The sequence below is a fragment of the Heterocephalus glaber genome, unplaced genomic scaffold (genome assembly GCF_053883595.1).
Source record: "Heterocephalus glaber isolate CG9 unplaced genomic scaffold, H.glaber_assembly_v1.0 deba00001140, whole genome shotgun sequence".
In the NCBI taxonomy this organism is placed as follows: domain Eukaryota; kingdom Metazoa; phylum Chordata; class Mammalia; order Rodentia; family Bathyergidae; genus Heterocephalus; species Heterocephalus glaber.
In genome coordinates this window covers 3,129,276-3,149,530 of record NW_028258200.1, presented here as the reverse complement: position 1 = coordinate 3,149,530, position 20,255 = coordinate 3,129,276, and the positions used below count along the sequence as shown (strand labels likewise).

Genomic DNA, 20,255 nt, shown 5'->3' with positions numbered 1-20,255 from the left:
ATTGAGAAGTCTGCTGTGATTCTGATGGTACTTCCTTTGTATGTGATTTGTTTCTTTTCTCTAGCTGCTTCTAGAACTTTGTTCTTCTGTTGAGTTTCTGGAATCTTAATAATTATATGCCTATGTGGCATTATTTTTTATCAAGGCTATTTGGAGTCCTATAGGCCTCACTTATCTGTATGTCAAGCTCTTTTCCCCTGCTTGGGAAGTTTTCTGCCATTACTTCTATGAATAGATTTTTATGTCATCTGCACTCTCTCCTGTTTCTTCTTTGACTCCAATCAGTCTTATGTTATTCTTCTTTGCATCATCTAGCAGCTGCTGGATTGATTTCTCATGGTCCCTTATAATTTTGAAGCAATTTTTCTTCTCCTGGTCACTAATTGCAATCTTATATCCTATATCTGAAAACTATCCTCACATTGGATCATTCTGCTGTGTAGACTTTCAATGGAGTTTTTCATGTCCTGGAAATCTATTTGCATCTGTTTTATGGATTCCATTTGTTTCCTATGTTGGGATTCCATCATGTTCCTCAGCTCCACTCTAGATTTATTAATCACGTCTTGCACTATGGGCACAATCTCTGCTGTTATGCGAGAAATTATTTCTTATTTTATTTTTTCCAGATCCTCTTTTGTTGCCAGCTCAGGGAGTCTAGGTGATTGAGTATCAGAGTGTTCCATCTCATTTCCCTTTGGGGTTGCTGTAGGTAATCTGGAAGTCTGGTTTTGAGACTTGTTTATGTGTCTTCTCATTTAGACTCAGGGTAGGAGGTGCTGTTTAAGCCCCCATGGCTCACCTCCTCTGAGCTGGGAGTGGTGGGACAGCAGCTCAGAAGCCCCTTCCTATGGGCCAGGTGTGGTGGGATGGATGGCGGCCCAGAAGCCCCTTCCTCTGGCCCGGGAGTGGCAGGATGGATGGTGGCCTGGAAGCCCCTTCTTCTTGGCCCAGAGCAGTGGGAGGGATGGCAGCTCAGAAGCCCCTACCTCCGTGCCAGGAGTGGCAGGATGGACAGCAGCCTGAAAGCCCCTTCCTCCTGGCAGGGAGTGGTGGTACAATGGCTCAGAAGCCCCTTTCTCTGGGCTGGATCTGGCAGGATGGATGTGGCCTGGAAGCCCATGACTTTTTCTTTTTGTTGGACTCTCCTCCTTTGCTTTTAATTTCTTATCATGCCTGGTGGATTCATTCTTCTGGGCTTCCAGGTGCTGTGATCCTCATTGTCTTTTCCTAGGATTTTGTCTGACATTTTTTGAAGTGCTGGTTTGGTAATCATGAAGATCCTAAGGTGCTCCTTGTCTTGAAAGTATCATATTTCACCAAGAATTTTGAAAGATAGTTTTGCAGGGTAAATCAGTCTGGGTTGAAGGCTGTTTTCCTTTAGGGCTTGCAATACAATACCCCAAGCTCTTCTTGCCTTCAGGGTTTTTGTTGAGAAGTCTACTGTGATTCTGATGGGCCTTCCTTTGTATGTGATTTGTTTCTTTTCTCGAATTGCTTGTAGAACTTTGTTCTTCTGTTGTGTTTCTGGAATCTTATATATATGCCTATGTGCACATTTTTTCTGATCAAGGCTTGTTGGTGTCCTATATGCCTCACTGATCTGTATGTTAAGTTCTTATCCCCTGCTTGGGAAGTTTTCTGCAATCACTTCTGTGAACAGTTTTTTTATGTCATCTGCATTCTCTCCTGTTTCTTCATGGACTCCAAACAGTCTTATTTTATTCTTCTTTGCATCATCTAGCAGATTCTGGATTGATTTCTCGTGGTTCCTTACAATTTTGAAGAAATTTTTTCCTGGTAACTAATTGCAATTTTATCTTCTATATCTGAAATTCTGTCCTCACATTGGCTCATTCTGCTGGGTAGACTTTCAATGGAGTTTTTAATCTCCTAGAAATCTGTTTGCATCTGTTTTATGGATTCCGTTTGTTTCCTGTGTTGGAATTCCATCATGTTCCTCAGCTCCTCTAATTTTTTATCTGTGTCCTCTCTAGATTTATTAATCATGTCTTGCAGTGCAGGCACAATCTCTGCTATTATGTGAGAAATTATTTCTGATTTCATTTTTTCCAGGTCATCTTTAGTTGCTAGTTCAGGGAGTCCAGGTGGTTGAGTATCAGAATGTTCCATCACGTTTCCCTTTGAAGTTGCTGTAGGTGATCTGGAAGTCTGGTTCTGAGGCTTGTTTATGTGTCTTCTCAATTTGATGGGGGGGTGGGGTTTGCTGCTGGTGCCCACGCCAGTCACCTGCTCTTTGCTGGGAATGTTTGTAGGTTGGCCCAGGATCCTCCTACTCAGCACTGGGAGCTGTGACACATTGACCTGGAAGCCTCCTCTGCACTGGGAGCTGTAGCACATTGACCCAGAAGACTCCTCTGTGCTGGGAGTGGTGGTTGTTGGCCCAGAAGCCTCCTACTCTGCACAGGGAGCTTTGGCATGTTGATCTGGAAGGCTCCTCTGCCTAGTTTAAGTATTTGCTCTTATTGGCTTGGTTCCTTCAAAGCCTCCTTTTTGCTCAGAGATAGTTAGAGGGATAAAGTACTGATTCTTGAATCATTCACCTCAAGCCTTGCAGGTACACTGAGGCATGTGACCACCCCAACATGCCATGCACTGCCACAACATGCTCTGAGGCTGGCCATTGGGTGACAGACCTCACAACTCATGTGTGGCCAGAGCTGGTCCAAAAGACATGAAAGCCTTGAGCCCCAGACAGGAACCTAGCAGCCCCCACACAGGCTCCTCCTGTGGCTCCAACCTCCCCAGCCCACTGTTGGCTGTTCCCCAAGGAAGACAGACATGGACATCCAGGGACATGGATGCACACATGCACACACACATTCACACAAGGTGCACCCTCGGGTCCTCCTACTCCCACATCAGCACTGGAGGATGAAGGTTGGAGCCAGGTCTCACCCACCCAGGCTCCCACAGCACACATACACCTGGCCCATAGACCCTGACTAAGACCTGACACCCATGCCCAGCTGTACACACACTGAGCACAAAGCACCCACCACACCCCTGGAGAGCTGGGCCTCCAGAACCAAGGAAGACATGGAACTCTGAGCCAAAGAGGTTACAGATGCCTACATTCATCCGCAGAGCAGCAGGCCCAATAGCCCAGTGCCCCAGGCTGTCCCTAGCCCCAGGCCAAGGAGACAGAGGCCAGCCAGCATGCACACAGGTGGCTAGAGGCTACAGGCAGCAAGGAAAGCTGGCAAAGGCAGAGGGCCAGGTCACCAGAGGCCAGACCAGGTCCTGTCTTGAATCCTCCACACCTGGCCCCAGAGTCTATGAAGTGAAGCCAGCCCCAGAGACCCATTATCCAGCCTCCTAGAGCAGGCTGCCTGTACTCAGAGCCCATCATGAGACCCAAATTCTCAGTCTGCAGGGATGAAGGGAGGCATCTAATGCCAAGATAGAGCAGAGGAAGACAAATAAGCAAGGCTACCATGGGACCCAGTGTCGGGTCAGGGAACAGAGAGGTCTGGGCAGGAAAGGGGAGAGGCCCCTGACTATGTGGGGGACTTTGGACCCCAGCCTGCAGGGCTGGCCAGGGAGCCTATGCCCTGGGCCTCAATAGGGGAGCCTGAGACCAGCAGGCTCTGCCACTGTCTGTTGTCACCCAGTCTCTGGGAGGGCTGACTGGCCGCTCCTCCTAGAGCTGGACCTCCAGGACCTGTGCACCGAGGAGGCAGAGAGCCAGGAGCTGGAGGGGCTGTGGGCCAGCACATACACCTTCATCTCCCTGTTCCTGCTCAGTGTGAGCTACAGCACCACTGTCACTGTTCTCAAGGTATGTGGAGGCTGGGCAGGCTGGGGGCCAGGGCCCCACTGAGCGATGCCTTCATGTACACCTTCCTCCAGGTGAAGTGGGTCTTGGCCGCCATGCTGCAGAGCACACCCCAGACCCTCCATGAATACACCAACATCCTGCAGCCCGGAGCCTAGGCTGGGAGCAGCACCCACACATGCACCAGGCTCCAGAAGGCTCCAGCTCAGCCCAAGGTCAATGTTGGGGGCTTCCAGGCACAACCCTCTCCTCTGAGACAGCCCTTTCTCCCCAGAAGATCAGGCATGGCCAGATCCATAGGCACTGACACCACTCCCTGAAGGTGTGGACGAAACAACAACAAACACACGAAAAAACCTGGAGCCCATGGCCCAGCCACCACCCAGAGTCCAGCCACCACAATAAGCAGTGGCTGATTCCAGACACAGTGTGGCCCCTCCTGCCCGCATTCCTCCATCATGAGGCACAGACACTTCCTGCAAGGGTGAAGCTGCAGGACCACTCAGAGCCTGGGCTGGGGAGGGTCTCTAGGACCAGAGAACGGCCCTACCAATGGGACACAGCCTCACTGACCTCCACACCTGACCCAAGCACCTTGTTCCCATCTCTGGGTTTCTTAATAAACTTCCTGTCTACACCCACGGCCTAAGAGTGCTTTGAGGAGGTCTATGGTGTGTAGGTTGGGGTGATAGGAGGTAGCCCCCTGAGGATGCAGACAAAGGCCACTGCTTCCTGTGAGAGCCCCTTCTACACCCAGAGTCTCCTACCAGCCAGCCTGATGTCCTGACAGCTGAGCACTGACACACACGTGGGCAAGAGCCATCTGGAGCTGGCCACCACCACCTTGTGAGGAATCCTGATGGTCCGGGGAAAGCACAGGAGCAGGAGACACCAGCCAGGGAGGACTGTGGTGGGCCTGGGGCTACCCCTCATGGGAGAGACGTGGCTACAGGTCTCTAGGAACCCAGCGAAAGTCGGGAAAGGGGTGCCCATGAGCACCCCAACCAAGGGCAGGATGCTCCGCATTAAAAGGTGCTGGAGAACCAACAGAAACAAAGAAAGGTGAAAACAGATCCTTTCTGCAAAGGAAAATCTCAGGATCCATCAACTTGAAGGAAAGTTTCAATGATTAGAAAACTTACAGCAAAGAGATAGGGCAGCCCTCCTAGGCCCCGGCTGAGAGAGGGAATAATTAAGACCATTTTGGAGACCAATGGGTCAAAAGTCCTTGATAACTCCTTACAGCGGTCCTACCAGGAGACAACATTGGTGCGCTAGATCCAGCACCAGAGGGACTCTGACACAGAACAAGAATAGAAAGGAGACCAGGGCCGGGCCACAGCCCTGCCCCACCCAGGCCTAGCCTGTTCCCTGCCTCACAGCCAAGCTCCAGACATAGCCAGGCACCCACCACAAAGGTGAGGAGCTTGGGCCCCCTTGGGGGAGAGGGCACCCAGGGCCAGACAATGAGAAGCTGGGCCAGAGGCTCTAAGCTGGTCTGGACAGAGCAGGGGGCTTCTCGGGGCACACCAAAGGCCAAGGCCTCTGCTGAGCTCTCCTCACACCCAGACACACACTGGGGACACAGTCACACTCACACTCACACATGCACACACACAGCCAGGCCCAAACCTGCCCCACCATAATCAAGGTCTCCAGAGGCCTCAGCTCCCTCCTCCTGGCCTCCTCCTGTCTTCTGGCTCAGATGCCCCTGAGGGCAGAGCTGGGGTTTGCTTCTCCAACCAGCACTCTGGACTATGAGCCCCATTGACCTAGATCTCAGGCATCCAGCACTTGGCCTGCTGGACCCAGAATCCCAGGCACCATCACCCAGGAGCAAGCTCCATTTCCCCTCAGCCTGGGGCGGGTTTCATGGTCTGCTCCTTCAGAGCCCAGGGAAATGTCCCATGTCCAGGCAGCTGGGCTCCCGAAGCTACTCAAACACTGCTCCCCGGCCCTCTGCATGCCTCGGCCTCCCAGGGCAAGAGGATGCCTTCTGGGTCCCCCACCCCACCCCCCCTTCTCTATACTCTCCTGTTGACCCACCATGGTGGGCTGAGTGGCAGTCCCAAAAGACAGCCATGTCTGAAGCCCTGAATGTGGCCTTGTTTGGAAAAGGGGTCTGTGACACATCATGTAAATGCACAGATGAGAATGGATTTAAGATGAGGCTAGTGACAAATGTCCTTAGATGAGACAGAAGAGGAACAGGAAGCCAAGATAGGGAGGCAGAGGTGTCAGCAAACACATTCCACTGCCACTTGAAGCTGGCAGAGTCAAACCCTGACCAGTGGGGCCAGGGAAAGCTGTCACAGGGACTCTGCCAAAACCATGACATTGCAAGAACCTGCCACTCCTGCATAAAAATGACTTCTGTGAAGACGCCTGCCCTCCAGCTGCTTGTCCAGTCTGTGGCCAAGGATGGCAGCTCCCAACCACTGTGCCTTCACCCCAGCCTACAGTTTGCTGTGGTGCATGCAGCTGCAAGGCAGGGTACTCCTGCTTGTCCTTGCAAGGGCTCTGCTGCTGATGCTACAGTTGACAAAGCCAAAGCTCAAAGGCACAGTGGGAGGGGGAGGTTCAGGAAGGGCCCAGGTCACAGGTGCAGCCCTGTGATGGAAACTATCCTTGGAAAGGGACCCAGCCAACTCACCCTCCTTCCACCCTGTGGCACCATCTAGGAGCCAAGAAGGGGCTCTTCCATGAAAGACCAATCCAGTGTCCTGACCATATGCTTTCAAACTCCAAAACCATGGGAGTGAAGGTTTATGGATGAAGCCACTCATGCTGTGGCATATTTGCTACAGGAGCCAGAAAGGAAAGACCTGCAACCACCGCCTACCCTCGCTGACTGCTGTGAGAGTTAGGTTGCTAGAACTCCAGAGGTCTCTCTAGCCAGGCCAAGTGACTTCCCCAGCTGCAGCCTCCTGCTCACCCTCCCCATCTCCCCACTCCTACCCCTGCACACAGCCACGGGCCTTCCATTCATTCACCCAACACACTCCAGGACCTGCTACAGCCACTGTGAGTGTCCCAGCCCCAGCCAGCACCCAGGAAGAGCTGATATCCTCACCCCAGGGCCCAGCCTATTGGCAGAACATCCCAATCCCACTGCTAGCGAGCCACCTGTCCCTGCTGACAGCACTCTGCCCAGCAAGCACCGTCCAGTCTCTGCCTGCACGCATTCCCACAGCCTTGCTGTGGGTGATGGAAGCTGACCTACACAAGGCTCTGCTGCCCAAATAGGGGCAGCTGATGAAGGGGACCATGGGGCAGGGGACAAGTGGAGTGCATGGAAGCAGGCAGAGGATGACAGGTGGCCCAGGCAGGCTGGATGGAGACCCACAGTGAGAAGCCTGGCAGGGAGTTAGCACAGGGCAGTCAGCAGCTTGGTCCTAACCTGCAGCCTCTCTGGCTGGGCTCCACTCCCGGCCAGCCTTGCCCCCAGAGTCCCGACTGGCAGCCTTGGCCTCTCCTCCAGCCCTGGCTTGCCTCTCTCCCTCTCCACCTGTGTCAGAGTCTCTGAGCTCTTAACTGTGTCTATTTCCATCTCCTTAACCAGCCCCCATTCCAATGCTGGAGCTGTCCATGTGAAGCCCTGATCCCCTCAAGGCCCATGTGGTCCCACAGCCCAGGCCACACACACCTGTCCCCACCGCAGCCAGACCACAGACCAGACATGACGTGGAAGCGAATGGCTGGGTTGTGCATGTGGGGCAGGAAGTGGGCAAGTGACCACGTCTGGGGCCAGACAGTCAAGCAGCCCCTCCCATCTGCTCCCCCTCATCCACCCTGGCCCAATCCAGAGCATGGCAGGGGCCCCTGTGGCCACAAGGTCATCCACAGTCAGGCCTTTGGAGAAGCAGGCAACAGCCATGACAAGGGCCTGCAGCACAGGCCACCTGGCTGCAGGAGGCCTGGTCCCTCCAGCAGATGCCACTCACCACATGAGCAGGTGGGTCCCGAGCCCGCTGGCCCCTCTGAACACTGAGAGGTAAGCAGGGCCAGGGGAGGCAGGGCACTGCAGGGAGTGGAGGATACAGGTCAGAGATGGATACTAAATGGGAGGAGAGAGGAAGACCACAGAGGATGCTGGCAAGGACAGGAGCAAAGCAGGAGCAAGCTGCCACTAAGCCCAGTGGGGCAGAGGAAACAGGATGAAATGGGGCTTCCTGAAGCAACAAGGAACAGCACATGCAGCCCAGCTTGGCAGAGGGACTGGAGGACAGCAAGGGCAGCTCCCTCACAGCTATGTGTGCTGGCTGGGGGACCAGGCCAAGCTGAGCAGGGTTGAGCTGAGCTCAGATGGGCAGATGCAGTTCACCTGAGCTGAGTTTGGCTGGGTGGAAAAGGGCGAAGCTGAATTGAGCAGAACGGGCCAAACTGAGGTGGAAGAGAGCAGGACAAAGCAGGGCTAGGCTGGGCTGGGCCGGGCTGAGGAGAGTTGAATTAGGCTGAGCAGGGCCAACAGGGCAGGGCTGGGCTGAGCTGAGCTGAGCTAAGCTGTACTGAACTGAGTTGGACTGAGCAGAACCACACAAGTCTGAGATGGGCAGAGCTAGGCTGAGTTGAGTTGCACTGAGCAGGACCAACGGGGCTGGGCTGACCTGGGCTGAACTGAGCAGAGCTAACCTGAGTTGGGCTAAGCTGGGCTGAGCTGAACTGGACTATGCAGAACCCAGAAGGGCTGACTAGGGCTGAGCTGAACTGAGCTGAGCTAAGCTGGGCTGAGTTTCTCTGTGTAGGACAAACAGGGCTGAGCTGAGCCTAGCTGGGCTGATCAGGACTAATAGGGCTGGGCTGGGCTGGGCTGAGCTAGGCTAAATACAGCTAAGCTTAGCTGAGTTGAGCTGGGCTGATCAGGACTAAGAGGGTTGGGCTGAGCTCAGCTGGGCTGGCCTGGGCTGGGCTGGGGTGAGGTGAGCAGAGCTGAGCAGGACCACGTAAGGCTAGGCTAGGCTGGGCTGGACTGGGCTGGGCTGAGCTGAGCTGACCTGGGCTGATTGGGCTGATCTGAGCTGATCAGGACAAACAGGGCTGGGCTGGGCTAGGCTGAGCAGGACAAAGCAGGGCTGAACTATGCTAAATAGAGCTAAGCTTAGCTGAGTTGAACTGGGCTGATCAGGACTAACAGGGCTGGGCTGAGCTAGGCTGGGCTGGGGTGAGCAAGCCAAACAGAGCTGAGCTGGGCTTTGCTGACCTGGGCTGAGCTGGGCTGGGCTGGGCTGGGCTGGGCTGGGCTGGGCTGGGCTGGGCTGGGTTGGGCTGAGCTAGGCTGAGCTGGGCTGAGCTGAGCTGAGCTGAGCTGGGCTGAGCTGGGCTGAGCTGAGCTGAGCTGGGCTGAGCTGAGCTGACCTGACCTGACCTGACCTGACCTGACCTGGCCTGGCCTGATCAGGACCAACAGGGCTGGGCTGGGCTGAACAGGACAAAGCAGGGCTGAGCTAAGCTAAACAGAGCTAAGCTTAGCTGAGTTGAACCACTGGGATGATCAGGACTAACAGGACTAGGCTGAGCTGGGCTGGGCTGGGCTGGGGTGAGCAGAGCTGAGCAGAAGCAAGTAAGGCTGGGCTGGGCTGGGCTGGGCTGGGCTGGGCTGGGCTGGGCTGACCTGACCTGACCTGGCCTGGCCTGGCCTGATCAGGACCAACAGTGCTGGGCTGGGCTGGGCTGCGCTGAACTGAGCAAGACAAAGCAGGGCTGAGCTAGGCTAAATAGAACTAAGCTTAGCTGAGTTGAGCTGGGCTGATCAGGACTAATAGGGCTGGGCTGAGCTAGGCTGGGCTGGGGTGAGCAAGCCAAACAGAGCTGAGCTGGGCTTTGCTGACCTGGGCTGAGCTGGGCTGGGCTGGCCTAGGCTGAGCTAGGCTGGGCTGGGCTGGGCTGGGCTGAGCTGCACTGGACTCGGCTGGGCTGAGCTGGGCTGCGCTGGACTGAACAGGACAAAGTAGGACCAACCAGGGCTAAGCTGAGCTGAGCTACGCAGGACCAACAGGGCTGCACTGGGCTGAGCTGAGCAGAGCTAAGCTGGGCTGAACTGAGTTGGACTGAGCAGAACCAAGCAAGGCTGAGCTGGGCTGAGCTGCGCTGTACTGATCTTGGCTGAGATGGACCAAGCTAAACTGAGTTGAGTTGTGCTGAGCAGGACCAACAGGGCTGGGCTGGGCTGAGCAGAGCGGAGCTAAACTGAGCTGGGCAGAGCTAGACTGAGCAGGATCAAGAGGGCTGAGCTGGGCTAAGCAGAGCCAAGCAGGGCTGAGCTTGGCTGAATAAGACCAACAGGGCTGGGCTGGGCTGGGCTGAACTGAGCAGAGCTAACTTGAGCTGAACTGAGCTGGACTAAGCAGGACCAAGAGGGCTGAGGTGGGCTGAGCTGAACTGGACTAAGCAGAACCCAGCAGAGCTAACTAGGGCTGAGCTGAGCTGAGCTGGGCTGAATTTCTCTGTGTAGGACCAACAGGGCTGAGCTTAGCTGGGCTGGGCTGGGCTGGGGTGAGCAGAGCTGAGCAGAAGCAAGTAAGGCTGGGCTGGGCTGGGCTGGGCTGGGCTGACCTGACCTGGCCTGGCCTGATCAGGACCAACAGTGCTGGGCTGGGCTGGGCTGGGCTGAACTGAGCAAGACAAAGCAGGGCTGAGCTAGGCTAAATAGAGCTAAGCTTAGCTGAGTTGAGCTGGGCTGATCAGGACTAACAGGGCTGGGCTGAGCTAGGCTGGGCTGGGGTGAGCAAGCCAAACAGAGCTGAGCTGGGCTTTGCTGACCTGGGCTGAGCTGGGCTGGGCTGAGCTGCACTGGGCTGGCCTAGGCTGAGCTAGGCTGGGCTGGGCTGGGCTGGGCTGGGCTGAGCTGCACTGGACTCGGCTGGGCTGAGCTGGGCTGCGCTGGACTGAACAGGACAAAGTAGGACCAACCAGGGCTAAGCTGAGCTGAGCTACGCAGGACCAACAGGGCTGCACTGGGCTGAGCTGAGCAGAGCTAAGCTGGGCTGAACTGAGTTGGACTGAGCAGAACCAAGCAAGGCTGAGCTGGGCTGAGCTGCGCTGTACTGATCTTGGCTGAGATGGACCAAGCTAAACTGAGTTGAGTTGTGCTGAGCAGGACCAACAGGGCTGGGCTGGGCTGAGCAGAGCGGAGCTAAACTGAGCTGGACAGAGCTAGACTGAGCAGGATCAAGAGGGCTGAGCTGGGCTAAGCAGAGCCAAGGAGGGCTGAGCTTGGCTGAATAAGACCAACAGGGCTGGGCTGGGCTGGGCTGAACTGAGCAGAGCTAACTTGAGCTAGGCTGAGCTGGACTAAGCAGGACCAAGAGGGCTGAGGTGGGCTGAGCTGAACTGGACTAAGCAGAACCCAGCAGAGCTAACTAGGGCTGAGCTGAGCTGAGCTGGGCTGAATTTCTCTGTGTAGGACCAACAGGGCTGAGCTTAGCTGGGCTGGGCTGGGCTGGGGTGAGCAGAGCTGAGCAAAGCCAAGTAAGGCTGGGCTGGGCTGGGCTGGGTTGGGCTGAGCTGGGCTGAGCTGGGCTGAGCTGAGCTGAGCTGAGCTGGGCTGAGCTGGGCTGAGCTGAGCTGACCTGACCTGACCTGACCTGACCTGACCTGGCCTGGCCTGATCAGGACCAACAGGGCTGGGCTGGGCTGAACAGGACAAAGCAGGGCTGAGCTAAGCTAAACAGAGCTAAGCTTAGCTGAGTTGAACCACTGGGATGATCAGGACTAACAGGACTAGGCTGAGCTGGGCTGGGCTGGGCTGGGGTGAGCAGAGCTGAGCAGAAGCAAGTAAGGCTGGGCTGGGCTAGGCTGGGCTGGGCTGGGCTGGGCTGGGCTGGGCTGGGCTGACCTGACCTGACCTGGCCTGGCCTGGCCTGATCAGGACCAACAGTGCTGGGCTGGGCTGGGCTGCGCTGAACTGAGCAAGACAAAGCAGGGCTGAGCTAGGCTAAATAGAACTAAGCTTAGCTGAGTTGAGCTGGGCTGATCAGGACTAATAGGGCTGGGCTGAGCTAGGCTGGGCTGGGGTGAGCAAGCCAAACAGAGCTGAGCTGGGCTTTGCTGACCTGGGCTGAGCTGGGCTGGGCTGGCCTAGGCTGAGCTAGGCTGGGCTGGGCTGGGCTGGGCTGGGCTGAGCTGCACTGGACTCGGCTGGGCTGAGCTGGGCTGCGCTGGACTGAACAGGACAAAGTAGGACCAACCAGGGCTAAGCTGAGCTGAGCTACGCAGGACCAACAGGGCTGCACTGGGCTGAGCTGAGCAGAGCTAAGCTGGGCTGAACTGAGTTGGACTGAGCAGAACCAAGCAAGGCTGAGCTGGGCTGAGCTGCGCTGTACTGATCTTGGCTGAGATGGACCAAGCTAAACTGAGTTGAGTTGTGCTGAGCAGGACCAACAGGGCTGGGCTGGGCTGAGCAGAGCGGAGCTAAACTGAGCTGGGCAGAGCTAGACTGAGCAGGATCAAGAGGGCTGAGCTGGGCTAAGCAGAGCCAAGCAGGGCTGAGCTTGGCTGAATAAGACCAACAGGGCTGGGCTGGGCTGGGCTGAACTGAGCAGAGCTAACTTGAGCTGAACTGAGCTGGACTAAGCAGGACCAAGAGGGCTGAGGTGGGCTGAGCTGAACTGGACTAAGCAGAACCCAGCAGAGCTAACTAGGGCTGAGCTGAGCTGAGCTGGGCTGAATTTCTCTGTGTAGGACCAACAGGGCTGAGCTTAGCTGGGCTGGGCTGGGCTGGGGTGAGCAGAGCTGAGCAGAAGCAAGTAAGGCTGGGCTGGGCTGGGCTGGGCTGGGCTGACCTGACCTGGCCTGGCCTGATCAGGACCAACAGTGCTGGGCTGGGCTGGGCTGGGCTGAACTGAGCAAGACAAAGCAGGGCTGAGCTAGGCTAAATAGAGCTAAGCTTAGCTGAGTTGAGCTGGGCTGATCAGGACTAACAGGGCTGGGCTGAGCTAGGCTGGGCTGGGGTGAGCAAGCCAAACAGAGCTGAGCTGGGCTTTGCTGACCTGGGCTGAGCTGGGCTGGGCTGAGCTGCACTGGGCTGGCCTAGGCTGAGCTAGGCTGGGCTGGGCTGGGCTGGGCTGGGCTGAGCTGCACTGGACTCGGCTGGGCTGAGCTGGGCTGCGCTGGACTGAACAGGACAAAGTAGGACCAACCAGGGCTAAGCTGAGCTGAGCTACGCAGGACCAACAGGGCTGCACTGGGCTGAGCTGAGCAGAGCTAAGCTGGGCTGAACTGAGTTGGACTGAGCAGAACCAAGCAAGGCTGAGCTGGGCTGAGCTGTGCTGTACTGATCTTGGCTGAGATGGACCAAGCTAAACTGAGTTGAGTTGTGCTGAGCAGGACCAACAGGGCTGAGCTTAGCTGGGCTGGGCTGAGCTGAGCTGAGCTGAGCTGACCTGACCTGACCTGACCTGATCTGACCTGACCTGACCTGGCCTGATCTGACCTGACCTGACCTGACCTGGCCTGGCCTGATCAGGACCAACAGGGCTGGGCTGGGCTGGGCTGGGCTGAGCTGAGCTGAGCTGAGCTGAGCGGGGATGAGCTGGGCTAATCAGGACCAACAGGGCTGGGCTGAGCTGAACAGGACAAAGCAGGGCTGAGCTAAGTTAAATAGAACTAAGCTTAGCTGAGTTGAACCACTGGGATGATCAGGACTAACAGGACTAGGCTGAGCTGGGATGGGCTGGACTGGGCTAGGGTGAGCAGAGCTGAGCAGAAGCAAGTAAGGCTGGGCTGGGCTGGGCTGGGCTGGGCTGGGCTGAACTGAGCAAGACAAAGCAGGGCTGAGCTAGGCTAAATAGAGCTAAGCTTAGCTGAGTTGAACTGAGCTGATCAGGACTAACAGGGCTGGGCTGAGGTGAGCAAAACCAAGTAAGGCTGGGCTGGGCTGGGCTAGGCTGACCTGAGCTGAGCTGATTGGGCTGATCTGGGGTGAGCAAGACCACTAGGGCTGGGCTGGGCTTTGCTGACCTGGGCTGGGCTGGGTTTGGATGAGCTGAGCTAGGCTGGGCTGAGCTGGGCTGAGCTGGGCTGAGCTGGAATGAACAGGATGAAGTAGGGCCGACCAGGGCTAAGGTGAGCTGAGCTAAGCAGGACCAACAGGGCTGCACTGGGCTGAGCTGAGCAGAGCTAAGCTGGGCTGAACTGAGTTGGACTGAGCAGAACCAAGCAAGGCTGAGCTGGGCTGAGCTGCGCTGTACTGATCTTGGCTGAGATGGGCAGAGCTAAGCTGAGTTGAGTTGTGCTGAGCAGGACCAACAGGGCTGGGCTGAGCTGAGCTGAGCTGAGCAGAGCTAAACAGAGCTGGGCTGAGCTGGACCAAAAGCAGTAAGCTGGACTGAGCTGAGCTGGGCTAAGCAGAACCAAGCAGGGCTGGGATGAACTGAGCAGGACCAAGAGGTCTGAGCTGGTCCAAGCAGGACTGACTAGGCCTGAGCTGATCTAGGCTAAGCAGAACCAAGCAGGCCTGAGCTAGGCTGAGCTGAGCAGAGCTAAGCTGGGCTAAACTGGGCTAGACTGAGCAGAACCAAGATCATTGAGCTGGGCTGGTCCAATCAGGGCTGAGCTGGGCTGACCTGACTGGGATAAGCAGAACCAAGCAAGGCTGAGCAGGGCTGAGCTGGGCTAGGCTGGGCTGGGCTGGGCTACGCTAAGTTGCACTGATCAGGACCAACAGGGCTGGGCTGGGCTGAGCTGAGCTGAGCTGGCCTGGGCAGGGCTGAGCAAGACCAAACCAGGGCTTTGTTGAGATGAATTGAAACAGACTGAGCAGGACCAAGAGGGTTGAGCTGAGCTGGGCTGAAGTCAGCTGGCTGAGCAGGACCAACAGGCCTGGGCTGGGCTGAGCTGAGCAGAGATAAGCGGAGCTGAGCTGAGTTGGCCTGAGCAGGATCAAGCAGGGCTGGGCTGAGCTAGAGTATACTGGGCTGACCTCATCTACATTGCATCAGGCTAAACTGAACTGAGCCCTGCTAGAAGAGCAAGGATGAAGTGAGCTGTAAAGAACTGAGCTGAGCTGGGCTGGGATAACTGGGCTACACTGGGAGTCTTGGCAGAACAGAGTTGACCTGAGCTGGGCTGAACTAGGCTATGCAGGTGTCTGAGAAGAACAGGGCCTAGTTGGGCCACTCTGGGTAACTGTGCTGATCTGACTAAGCCCATCTGGCAGAGTTGAGCTGGCCTGGTCTAGTCTGCACTGGACAGCTGTCCTGGTCTGGGCTTGCCTGAGTGGAGCCAAGCTGTCAATGAAAGGGCTGAACTGCACACTGGAGATCGAGAGCCTCTGGGCCCAGCTGATTGTATTCCCATGGGTGTATTGTGCCATGAAGCCCAGTGGGCCTCCACAACGCTGACCTCCCTCTGCCCATTGCCCTGATGGAATGTCCCACATGCCAGTGGGCAGTGCACCCTGAGTCCCCAGCCCTGTCCCTGCAGGAGCACTGCTATACACATGGGCTCTGGCCTTGGGACCCATCAAAGCCATGGGTGCTGGCTGCTGCCTGAGGGTGGAGTCATGGTGCAGTGGGCGATAGGCCTGGGCCCTACAAGGCATGTGTGAAGTGGATCACCAATGAAGTTGGCTCCACAGTGCAACCATCACCCCAAGCCAGCCCTCCCTACCTGACTCCCAAAGCCTTCTACCTCAGGCTGTTCAGCTCCTGCCTGGGCACCAGGATGCTCAGTGGCCTAGCAGGGTTTGCTAGGTTTGGCTTCTCATTCATGCAGAGGCCCTGTCTGAAACATCTGACCAGGTCTCATTCAAAGGCTATCTGAGGGTCATGTTCAGAGCCCAGGTAGCAAGGATAGGCTGGCCAGCTTTACCCCCAGGCCATGGCCCCGGTGCGACCAGAGCAGTCACCGGCCATCTGTGGGCCAGGTCCCTCCACCATGAGGAGTGGGAACGTGGTCCTGACCTCTCTATGCCCATCTCACAGTGTGTTCCATGTTCCAGAGCCCATGACTCCCCCCAGCATCTTCCCACTGAGCCTCCCACGGTCCCAGTCCAGAGACCCTGTGGTACTTGGCTGCCTGATCAAGGATTTCTTCCCCTCGGGACCTGTGAGTGTGACCTGGAGCAAGACTGGGGAACAAGTGATCGTCATAAACTTCCCACCTTCCCTGACTAAGGAGGGGAACCGGTACATCACGAGCAGCCAGCTGAGCCTGCCAGCTGACAAGTGCCCAGAGGACACGAACGTCACATGCTCTGTGCAACATGCCACAAATCCCACCAAAGAAGTGGAAGTGCCATGCTCAGGTGAGAGGGTAAGCTGGGGTGGACCACCCCTCATGCACCTGTGTCCTCCTCTAAGCAGCTTAGAGTCAAAAGCCGAACTGCCTGGCTCAGCATAGGAGTGGCCACAGAAAGCCCAGGAGGGGCCAAGAGATGGGCAAGGAAGGAGCAGAAGGGGCCATTGACCTACCAGGGTCTCTCTCTCTCTCACTAGCAGAAACTCCACCAACACCAACACCAAAACCAAACCCAGATTGTTCGTGCTGCCAGCCCAGACTGTCACTGCAGCGACCGGCCCTTGAGGACCTGCTCCTGGGCTCAGACGCCAGCCTCACATGCACACTGAGTGGCCTGAAGAGCCAGAAGGCGGCCACCTTCTCCTGGAAGCCCACAGGCGGGAAGACTCCCATCCAGAAGCCTGCTGAGCCTGACTCCTGTGGCTGCTACCGTGTGTCCAGTGTGCTGCCTGGCTGTGCCGAACTCTGGAACAGTGGGCAGACCTTCACCTGCACGGCCACCCACCCTGACTTCGAAGGCACCCTGACCGCCACCATCACAAAGACCACAGGTGGGTCCAGCGCCCACTCCTGCTTCCACACCACTCTACAAAGGGAAACTGAGACTGGCTCAGGGGTCAGGGCTCAGTGGGGTGCTCTTTGCTCCCAACCTAGCCCCTGACCCAGCTCTCTACCCCACAGAGAACTTCATCCAGCCTCAGGTCCATCTGCTGCCGCCGCCGTCGGAAGAGCTGGCTCTGAACGAGCTGGTGTCACTGACATGTCTGGTGCGGGGCTTTAGCCCTAAGGATGTGCTGGTGCGCTGGCTGCATGGGAGCCAAGAGCTGCCCCGCAGCAGCTACCTGGTGTGGGATCCACTGAAGGAGCCCGAAGAGGGTGCTAACACCTATGCTGTGACCAGTGTGCTGCGGGTGACAGCCGCGGACTGGAAGCAGGGGGAAAACTTCTCTTGCATGGTGGGCCATGAGTCCCTGCCCCTGTTCTTCACCCAGAAGACCATCGACCACCACTCGGGTAAACCCACCCATGTCAACGTGTCTGTGATCATGTCGGAGGCAGATGGCACTTGCTATTGAGCCTCCCTGCCCACCCTGCCCTTTCAATAAACACCATGCTCACCCACTACAGCCCACACTTCCATCTGGCGCCTGTCTGCCTGTCCATCCATCCTCTGGGTGTGCAGCACAGAGGGAAGGGCCAGGCCAGGAGGAAAGGACAAGCCCTGCCCCAGTCGCTGGGGCCCTGGGCTCCAATGTGTGCACCAGTGTGCATGTGCCTGAGAGTGAGTGTGCATGTATGTGTGCCATGGGCACTTGTGTGTGCCTGTGGGTGTGTGTGTGTGCTGTGCACATTTGTGTATGCCCGTGCGTGTGAGTCTATGTGCATGCCTCTGAGCCTGTACCTGTGATATGTGTGTATGTACCTGTGTATGTGAATGTGTATACATGGGCCTGTGAGTGTGCACGAGCCTGTGAACATGCAGTGCACAAGGACTCAGGCCCAGCCCAGTGTGAAATCTGATATTGGCAGAGTCTCTGAAGTGGGCACAGGCCACAGGGGGCCCTGAGAGCAGTGCAGTCATGGGAAATGACAGCTGGTAAAGTAGTGTGTATGACTGGGGTTGCCATGGCTTCAGCCAGGGAGGCCAACAAAGGGCAGACAGGAGCAGGAAACCCAGACAAGGTTGTGCCATTTGCAGGGGGTTGGAGGAGGGGGGCAAGAGAATGAGAGCTGATTCCAGGGACAGCCCCCAGGGCAGGCACCTCCCCTCCCTGGGTCAGCTCTGGGCAGCAACACAGCTACATGGGATAGTCACTGAGTCAGGGGGCCACCTGGGTGGACATGGACCCCTGATAACACACTACTCATCACCTCCACAAGGGCACACGTGCACACATTCGTACACTCACACATGTCTGAGCCTTACAGGTGCAGCAAGTGCACTGCCCACACCCAGCTCTAGGAAAGCAGGGGAGTCCCCTCCCAGCCCCGGGGTTTCTCACGTCCAGCCTCACTATGCCCAGCCTCCCTAGATATCCAAACACCCCTCCCAGGCAGCCCCCGCACCCAAAGCTCAAGTTGCCCATACCTCCCCACCCCCCAATCCTAAGTGTGACTCAAACCACAGAAGAGGCAGGGGCAGGCTGGGGAGGGGTCAGGAGTAGGCCAGGGAGACTGTTCCAAATGGAGCTCTGTGGGCCTCTAGCTCTTCTGGGCCCCAAAAGCTTGAAGAGAACAGTCCACAAGCCCTGTGGGGATACCTGGCACCCAGATGTCCACAGGGGGCAGCGGGGCCTCTGAGCTTGCCTCTGGGCCTTCCCAGGGGACTTGGCTCCTAGCAGCTTCTCTCTGTTCTCAAGCCAAGGTGGAGGGAAGGCCAAACATTCACCCTTGACGCTCTTACCCCATCACCAGAGGGAAACAGAGAAAGCAAAGGGCCAATAGGGAAATCTTCCCTCAAAGAACCAGGACCTGTCCCAAAGGAGAAACTTTTCTAGAGAGAGGGGAAAGAGGAAGAATCAAGAAATAAAGTGCTGAACCAGCAGGTGGAGAGCAGAGCTGACAGGAGGATGGATCACAGCACATATGATGAGTGGAAGATTGCATGGTAGATAGATGAGTGGGTGGGTAGGGGGACGATGGATGGATGGATGGATGGATGGATAGATGGATGGGCAGGTAGATGGTCAGATGGGTGTAGAGTGGGTGGATGATATTTGACTGGAAGAATGGATCCATGCATGAATGGATGAATGGAAAGATAGAGGGAAAATAAATGGCTGGGTAGAATAGCACATGACCAGTAGAAACAACTCCGAATTAACATGGGAAATCTATGTCCTAGGGCTGTGTTGATAGCCTTCACCTGGCCCTCTTTGCTAACTCCTCAGCCACATTTTCAGGAAAGGTAACAGAGGCTTCTGGCCACACTCACCCAGCCCTTGGCTCAATGACCCAGGACTCTTTGGTCCAGTTCTCCCTGAAGGCTTATCTGGTCCTTCTCTGCCCCAGGACCCAAACCAGGGCTGGCCCTAGTACCAGGGCTTGGTGAGAACTTGCCACATATCTGGACAAGGCTGAAACCCAGGCGGTCTTGGGCTGCCACTCTCCTTGGATGCTCAAAGACATTTCCCACCTTCCTGCCCTGCCAGGTCTCACTCTAAGGCCCCCTGAGGGATGGGTCCTGGGAGCATCTCAAGAGCTGCAAGGGTTCCAGGCTCCTACCTCCTACTCTTCATCCTCTCTGGCCTCTCAGACTTCTGAGAGCTAACCCTACTGCCACAGTCCCCAGACCCCAAGATGGAGTGGGAGGGGCAGTGCCTTCTGGGTCTCTACCCACATGAGTCCTCTATGTCTTCCAGAATGGAGAGAGCTGCTTCCCTGGGTGGTACTGGACCAGCCACAGGACGTCCTGGAGGAGGAGACCCCAGGTGACAGCCTGTGGCCCACCACTGTCACCCTCCTCACCCTCTTCCTGCTGAGCCTCTTCTACAGCACAGCATTGACAGTGACGACTGTGCGGGTCCCACCTGGCAGCAAAGAAGGTCCCCAATACTGAGCAAGTGCCATCCGGGCACAGGTGCAGGGGGCAGGAGGGACACAGAGGGGATGAAACACAGGGGCGTTTCATCCAAGGAGAGGATCACCAGTCCCACCACATGGGGCTCTGCTCTCCCAGGGTCCCTTCACAGACTCTGAGGACACCAGAGCAGGGTACGGTCATGCCTGGGCTCCCAGGAGCCAGGCCAGGGGTGGGACAGGGGCACTACAAGCACACAGTGCCTCAGGAACCTGTCTGGCTCTGCCCCCTCTTCTCTTTGTAGGGAGGTAGCGTGGAGGAGCCCTCTACATGGCAAAGCTGCCCTGTGTGACAGTGCCTCCCTCCCATTCACATGCTTCACTGTGCAATAAAGTCATGCCAAAGATAAACATTCAGACTCTCAAGGGAATGTTCTCAGATGAGGGGAGGGAATTGGGGAAGCATGGAGGCACCAGACAAGAGCATGCTGCCTCAAAGGGCATCAGGGTAAAAGGGCTGGATGGATGTGGGTTGACTTTTGTTCAGGGTCTAAGGTATGACTTCATATCACATAGGCTGAGACCTAAGGTTGATGTTGGCTACACGAAGGGACAGTATCCAGGAAGACACATTTTCAGAGATAGGTCAATAGACCTAACGACTAGCCTTGACCCGGGTAACTAGAAAGTGATGGTAAAC

General features: G+C 56.5%; 2 gene segments (V, D, J or C); both read left to right on the top strand.

Moving 5' to 3' along the window:
* The window catches only part of LOC101711804 (Ig alpha chain C region-like), a 172,923-nt gene extending 155,765 nt beyond the window's left edge, over positions 1-17,158 (top strand). The window contains 3 exon segments of the C gene segment in view: positions 15,738-16,043; positions 16,234-16,587; positions 16,718-17,158. Coding sequence covers positions 15,743-16,043; positions 16,234-16,587; positions 16,718-17,112 — 1,050 coding nt within the window.
* LOC101717323 (Ig alpha chain C region-like) overlaps positions 1-20,255 on the top strand; it is a 204,856-nt gene that overhangs the window by 154,209 nt on the left and 30,392 nt on the right.